The 7,905-nt window shown below is 36.3% G+C and overlaps 1 protein-coding gene across 1 annotated transcript; it reads left to right on the top strand.

Moving 5' to 3' along the window:
- Positions 1-260: 260 nt before the first annotated feature.
- On the top strand, positions 261-5,828 carry OPRK1 (opioid receptor, kappa 1; the record flags this gene model as incomplete). The annotated part of the gene is made up of 2 exons (XM_010188247.1): positions 261-635; positions 5,092-5,828. Coding segments are annotated over 2 exons (908 nt in total), but the record flags the coding sequence as incomplete, so codon positions are not given.
- Between the last annotated feature and the right edge of the window lie 2,077 nt (positions 5,829-7,905).

The following is a 7,905-nucleotide window of genomic DNA, read 5'->3' as shown; positions in this document are numbered from 1 at the left end:
TGCTCTGGTAGGGGGGTTGGACTAGATCTTTTGAGATCGCTTCCAACTCCTAAGATTCTGTGATTCTGTGAATATTTCTAGCAGCTAATGCAGATGCTGAGAGACTGAGTCAAATGTGTTTACTATTAACCTGAGAGCCTTGCATTTGTGTGCACTTCTGTCATAAATTAGAAATTACAGAAAAAAATAACTATGGTAAATCCTGACTGATAAAATATTACATATCCGAATGTGCATAATCATATTTTGAAATAATAAAGCTTTGCTTTTTTTGTTCTTCAGGTATACAAAGATGAAGACAGCAACCAACATCTACATTTTCAATCTGGCTATGGCAGATGCTTTGGTTACCACAACTATGCCTTTCCAAAGTACCGAGTACCTGATGAACTCTTGGCCCTTTGGTGATGTGCTGTGTAAAATAGTTATTTCCATTGACTATTATAACATGTTTACCAGCATATTCACACTAACCATGATGAGTGTTGATCGATACATTGCCGTGTGTCACCCTGTGAAGGCTCTGGACTTCCGTACACCTCTCAAGGCAAAGATAATCAACATCTGTATCTGGCTGTTGTCCTCATCTGTTGGTATATCTGCAATAGTTCTTGGAGGTACTAAAGTCAGGGAAGGTGAGTGTGAGCATTTAAATTTAAATCTTTTTGTTTCTCAAATGACATAAAATGTAGCTTGGAATATTGACTATACCTGATTGATTCCTTCTTCAACAATTTGTGCAAGACAGCATGTTCATCCAGATTCCTTAGTTCAAAAAGTATGTCTAAATTTCTAACATTTTGAAATATATTGTGGAACATTACACTATGACATATAAGTTATTTAAGCTCAGATGCCTTTGCCAACTAAAAGAACAAAATGCACTTTGAAGCATTGTCTGTGATGATACCATCAAAAACTACTAGCAGCCATCAGGGGAAAATAATCAGGAATTTGATTGCAGTGGGCAGACCTAATATCAGTTTAGGATGAAACTTGAAGTGTGGGGTTAAGGTGCTTTTTCTAGATGTTGTGAGAGTTGTTCTGATGAATTTTCAAGAGCAGAAGCTAGATTGCTTGTCATTAGTATTAATGTTAAAACTACCACTAGTATTAAGACTTAGGAGCTTGTTATCAACAGCCATTTCACCGAACCTGAAGGCATGGTGAAGAAAGGAATAGTCAGTATCTGGAGATGGAAAATCTAACTAAATTATATTTGACAGTATCTCAAATTGTTTTTTAAAAAGGGATGGTGATGTTTATGGAAACTTGGGGAGCTGAGAATAAGGATCAGCTGGCAGGGAAGCAACTACAAGAACAAGAAGTCAGTGAGGTCTGTATGCAGACCACCTCTAGGCTCTGCTTAAAATTTATAATCCATCAAGGACTGCAGATTTAGCATCTATAACTGGTGACTTGTTACCAAAACTGTCCTGCTATGGAGTTAATTTTATTTTGAAATCTTCCTTGAGAAGAAAATGGGAGAAGCATTCTCACACATATACCTTGTGCCCACAAGCATGACAGTGGTGCAGAAGCACCTCAGTGTCTTCAGAAGACTTGAGGCCTTTAATGATGTTCTTGTGTTGGGGCTGTCTGTTATGGATGGCTTGATAAAATACGAGACATGCATATTTATTTGGTTGTAGTCTTGTTTAAGATGTAGATAATGTTTTGAAGAATGATTAATAAATTCCTGCACTAACAACCTTTCTATTAGAAAGACTACAATCCTCCCAAGAGAAATGGTAAGCTTTAAATAATGACACCATTTCATCTGGCAGAGACAGTAAATGCTGTGTGTTAAATGGTTTGGGATAGATCAATGCAAACAAAACATTTCAGTAACAGCTGCTCAAGGGCTGATTGATTGGCTGAAAATGTATAGATTTTGTTCTTACTGTTGGTATTCTGATGGTTAGGTGATAGGAAAGTCCTCTGGGAAATCTTCTTTCAGCCCCTTGGGTGATCAATTGTCCTGGTCTGCAGTGCCGTAACTGTTCTCCTCAGTAAAATTATGACAGGCTCTATAAAACAATGTCTAGCTCAGGAAACATTTACTTTCAGGTATCTTCATTTGGAAAGAATCACTGTCTCACTACATATGAGATCTTGAAGGCCACAGGACATTGGCTTGGTCAGGTGTTTTGTTTGAAGAGTGCTTAACTAGCAGGATATTTCTGTCATTCACTGTAAGCATCACATGCAGATCAGGGGGCTGCTCTGAGGCCAGCAATGGTTAAATACCTTTTCCACGCTACACGTCAGGCAGTTGCTTTTTGTTGTTTCTGTTGTTTGGGTTTGTGGTTTGTTTTTTGGTTTTGGGTTTGTTTTTTTTCCCCCCTGAAACAGAGACTGGCAATACACGGCTCACCTGCGTCAAACAAGGTTGGAAATTATGGGCAAGTGCTTGTCAGCCGCTACTGCTCAGCCCTGTTTGTCTGATCTAAGGTCCTGAGCATTTACTGCAAATTATCTTGTCTGGTGCGTTCATGAATTGCACTGATGAAGGGGAAAAGCAAGGATCCTACCTTTGCGTGACAGCTGGAGCTTGGGACTGAAGCTTTATGTTAAGTTGGTCAAAATAGTTGTTGTTTCTATACTACAAGGCCTCTGTTGGATTCAGATTTAAGCAACAACTGAACATCAGATGGAAAGTTCTCACCCCATGCTTGGTTAGTCCATTTTCATCTCACAGGGCAGGATTGCTCTCAGTGGTTTTCTTATGGATAAATTTGCCCTGCAGAATAAATGTTACATCTGTGTAAATATTCCCTCTCTGTCCTTAATGGAGCCTTTCTTGCTGAAGAATTATTCACGTAAAGAAAATAAAAAAACCAGAGGTATTATTAATATTACCAGTAATAATATGAACACTCCATTTGAGTACAGAAGAGTATGGATGCCTGGATGCCTGAAGGTGACATAATCAGTAATGCATCTAACAGAAATATATTTACAATGTAAAGACTGAGATTAATCTTAAATAGTAGTTTATCAAACACATTTTAAAATATATTTACACTAAGATACCAACTGGAATGCAGTATTTTTCCTCAGATATATAGATTTTACTTTCAGAATGGAAAAGGTCAGCATGAAATCTTAAGCACTCAGTTTGTGACACTGTATACTTAGTTCTGTATCTTTTAATGCAATAAGAATAAAACATAAATTTGCTTTTATTCTCCTCCAAAGTTCCCAAAAATTATTATGATATTGTGCGCTATGATAAGGATCTTTGTTGATTTCCCAGGCATAAACTAGGAAAATATAAGTGGGTTCCATATGATTCATGGTATTATATATCTATAACATTAATGAATTTAGAATAAGATTTTCTACAGAAAGTAAACTATAATAAGATGTAAGACAATAATTAAATTTGTATTTAATTTATTAATAAATCTGTATCCAGATATTGTAACTGCATCCTGATTTCATTGCTGCTGCTATGCTATGATCTACTACAAGTAACAGTAATAATCAGCATGAAAAGTTCTTTGAAGACAACCATTGGCATTTCCAGAATAAAATTAAGTAAAAAGAAACTACATTTACAAAACCTAGATCACAAAGGATTTAGACAAGTTGACTAAGTGTCAAGATTCTGGCAAGTCATGCTTGTGCTGTCATCTAAGGAACCTCCATCAGGCCTGAAAAACATGTTTTTTCACTTTACAGCATTCAGAATCATCCACCAGTTGTTATATTATTTAAAATAAAACCCCAAAATATTCAGCTTTGGTTTCAACTTTTTTATTTGAATGTTTTAGTATTCAGTATTGCCCAGTGACAGCTTTCTGATACCTATCTGCAGAAATGTCTGTATGATACCATAATTATATCTTCCTCCTCTAGTTGTTCTTCCAAGCAAATTCTCTGCAATATCATCTTGATTTCTGAAGTATTTTGATAGCAGGGAAATATGGTTTGATGGATTTTTTATGTGTAGTTTTGCTGGAGACAGATATGACAAAGTGATGTGCAAAAGTATATTGAATCATTCCGCCCTTAGATCTGATTCAATAAAAGTCAATACATAATAATTTGTAGAGGAATGAGAAATTCAGTTGGGGAAAAAAAAAAGAATAATGCAGTGCTCAAGAGGATAAAATCTAAGCTACAATTCTGGGTGAAAAATACCTGTGTTAGAGTTTAACAGCGGATATTAGTTGTAAATTTATCCCTTCTCTTACCTTGCCATTTATCTTTTTTCTTGTTTTTTTTTTTTTTCATGTGGTTTGTATGCTGGAAGGCTGCAATGATGTCAGCAAATGAAACCTCAAATATTTCATTCCTTAGCAGCCTCTTGTCAGCTGTAATATTTCTGGGACATAAAATAAAGTGACAGCCTGTGACTCTCAATCCTGGCAAGGACAATTAGAAAGGGAGTGGGCTGATGTCGGTGGCACAGATCCTGCAGTGAATTTTCAATGACATGATCTGCAAAAAGAGCTTCCATTTGACTCTGTGCGCACACATATTTTATTTGCTTCTATTTAACTGAAAAGAAGCTGTTGCCAGGAAATAAGTTTTTCTGAATGCAAGCACTTATGTGTATTCCATTTGCACTGAAGAAGGCACGTGGGAAAAGATTATTAAACAATTATCTTATATTGGCAAAATCTTCCTACGATCAAAACCTCATTTGGCTCCCACCATTTGCAATACCAAAAATCTGTCTCTGCCCACAGACAAAAACATATGTTGTTTGATAATAATGATGAGATTTCTACTCCATTGAACATGGTACTCATTCTGGCTTGAAATCTCAGTGAGATTCAAATGGAAACATCTTTATCTTTGTGCTCTGCATTTTTAGATACTCCTATGGGAAACAAATTTTTATACAATGTTATGCATTTTAAAAAGCCACTACCTCTCTAAGTAATTTCTAGAGACAGCTGCATAAAACCATTTTTGGAGGTAATTGAAAGCTTTCTTCAAAGTGATTTAATGATAACTCAATTTATTTGTATCACATTACATGATAATCACTTTTCCTAGCTTATGCTATGATAATTATATTGTTTAGAATATCTAATAATAAAGCAATTTTCTTCTTCTTACTTCTTTCATTCCTAGATACTGCTAGCACTGAATGCTCCTTGCAATTTCCAGACAGAGATTACGTGTGGTGGGACATCTTCATGAAAATCTGTGTCTTTGTCTTTGCATTTGTTATTCCAGTTCTCATTATAATTGTTTGTTATACCCTGATGATCCTGCGCCTTAAAAGCGTACGGCTTCTCTCAGGGTCTCGAGAAAAAGATCGAAACCTGCGCCGCATCACCAGGTTGGTTCTTGTGGTTGTGGCAGTTTTTATTATCTGTTGGACTCCTATTCACATTTTTGTGCTGGTTGAAGCATTAGGGAATGTGTCCCACAGCACTGCTGCCATATCCAGCTATTACTTCTGTATTGCTTTGGGTTACACCAACAGTAGCCTCAATCCAATCCTCTATGCTTTTTTGGATGAAAACTTCAAGAAGTGTTTCAAGGACTTCTGCTTCCCCTTTAAGATGAGAATGGACAGGCAGAGCACCAGCAGAGTCAGAAACACGGTGCAAGACCCGGCTTATATGAGGGAAGCAGATGGGACAAACAAACCTGTATGACTAGTCGTGGAAATGTCATCCTACTGTCCTCAAGAGAGAGAAGAGTCCAACGACCTAGGACTGACGCAGATTACCACTGCAGTTTGAACTAGACTCACCCAGGCAGATGTTTCTGGAATATTTCGGAAATCCTAATAGTTTGAACTAAAACAAGATAATTATTGACAAACAAGAACCTCCTGAAAATAATCTCAGATGAGAAGGACTTGACTGAGGGTCAGGTTTTGGCACTATGTTTGCTGTACTTGAGCAGTACATACTTCTGGGGAGACAGAAGACAGTGTAGTACCAGCTGATTCTGGATGAGGAAAGCTCTAACTTCTCTCTTTACAATATGTAAGGTTATATTAAGGAACATTTGCTCCTAAAACTGAATTATACTGGAAAAAGAGTTTTGCCCCAACAGTGATTGTGTCTGAACTATGTAGTTTAACAACTTGATTCCTCATACTCTTTTACAGTGAAGAATGTTTAGGTTTCTGCAGAGCAATGCCAGAGCTATAATCAATATTGTCCTCAACTAATATATTTGTAACATTTGTCTGTGCTGTGGAAATCCAATTTAAGCATGGTCTGCCTACACACCAAAGTGTTTTTATTGTGTCGATGTATGGTACAGCATTTTGACATTTAAGAATAATGGGATTTAAGGAGAATTTGTGTTATATTTTTAGCACGTGTTTAATCACCTGTGTGTAATGTTTTCTACGTGTGATTTTCCAAGATGATTGTATATATATTGCTTGTGAATAATATAATATGCATTTTCAGAGTGCATTTTCAACAATAGATAAGAAAACTTCAAATTCTTCACTTGTTGCAAAACTGATGAAAAACCATGACACATTCATTACATGGCGGGAAATAATTGCATCCCATTTTCAGTAAAGGGGACAAATTGACATACTTAAAGGTAGTGCTGTACTTGTTTTCCTGGGCAATCTGTAAGCAGACTAAAATAAATATTTGAAGACACAGAAACTGCTGAGTTAGCACATGGATTAACTGGGTGGATATTGAACCTTATGAAAGGAAATTATGATTAAATATACTGGTTGCTTTAATGGCACTTGATTGGAAAAGTTTCTATTTTATTGATGATGATATGTTTTCTTTGATACAGTTCCATGAATTCAGTAAATTTCTCTGTTTTCCTGTGAAGATGGAAATGCCAAGGCATAGAATGCAAGTTACTGGCTTGCTAAAGCTAGGTTTATTTTAAAACTGAGCCTTTCAGTTTGTAATCTTTGGTCTTCCTAATTGTTATATATTACCACTCCTATTTCTGCTGCTACTGTAGTTTGGAGGAATGCTCTTATTATCTTCTCTGGGAACAGATCTGGCCACAGGAAATCTTCCTGGGAACTTTGTTCTTTATACAGAATCATGAATAAGGTGACTGCCTTCATTGCATGGCAGATTTTCTTAGAAACATAGCCTGGTTTGGTCCTACTGGGACAACCAACCAAAAATCCTTTATGCACACAGGTATAAATATTGAGATTTGCTCTTGCAGCTGGCAGTACAGTTCCTGTGAAAACACTGTAGGGATTTAGCCCTCTGGATAACTTCCACACACTTTATTGTTAATACAGTCATGTATGTAAAATATTTTTGGTATTGGGTCAATAAATGCAGTGCTCCTACGTTCATCTTCCAGTACTAAACCAATCTTGAACAGTCAGAGGTGTTCACAGCCTTTCAGTGGTGCTGCCCAGTGGAGTAGAGCCTCAAGATTCAGGCCATGGAGTTTGGTATGAGAGAGCTAGCTGCTCGAATACAATTATCTTTGTTAATGAAAAAATTCAAAATCATAATTTCTGGACAAATCTAGCACTTTCTGATTGTTTCTATATGATGAGTGAATAGCTGACCCCAGGATACTTGATTTACCTGGGGAATGAATGATGCTCACACAACTGATTGTGTGAGTCTGACTTCCTGCTCTGTACTTCTTTCCTTTTTTACATGCATACACCTTGTGAAACAAAGTTATGAGCTTTAAACAGCCACAGAAAGAGAATTTTTAAGGTAAAAAACTGACAAATCAAGCTGTTTATCAAGGTAGTAGTAAATGGACTGTGAAAGAATTAGGCCCTAATTAATTATTTTAATTCCAAATGATCTGTGTTCTTGTCAATGATTTAACATTTGCATATGTATATCTGTGTTTCAATAGAGTTATTACTCTATATATTCCTCAGCATTGTAATTAAAAATCAATTGTCTTAATTTCTAAACAGGAGCTTTATAATCATAATTTTTTTGTGATTATGTTTTC

Source organism: Mesitornis unicolor, unplaced genomic scaffold (assembly GCF_000695765.1).
Source record: "Mesitornis unicolor isolate BGI_N332 unplaced genomic scaffold, ASM69576v1 scaffold12667, whole genome shotgun sequence".
NCBI lineage: Eukaryota > Metazoa > Chordata > Aves > Mesitornithiformes > Mesitornithidae > Mesitornis > Mesitornis unicolor.
This window is presented reverse-complemented; position numbering and strand designations above follow the sequence as displayed.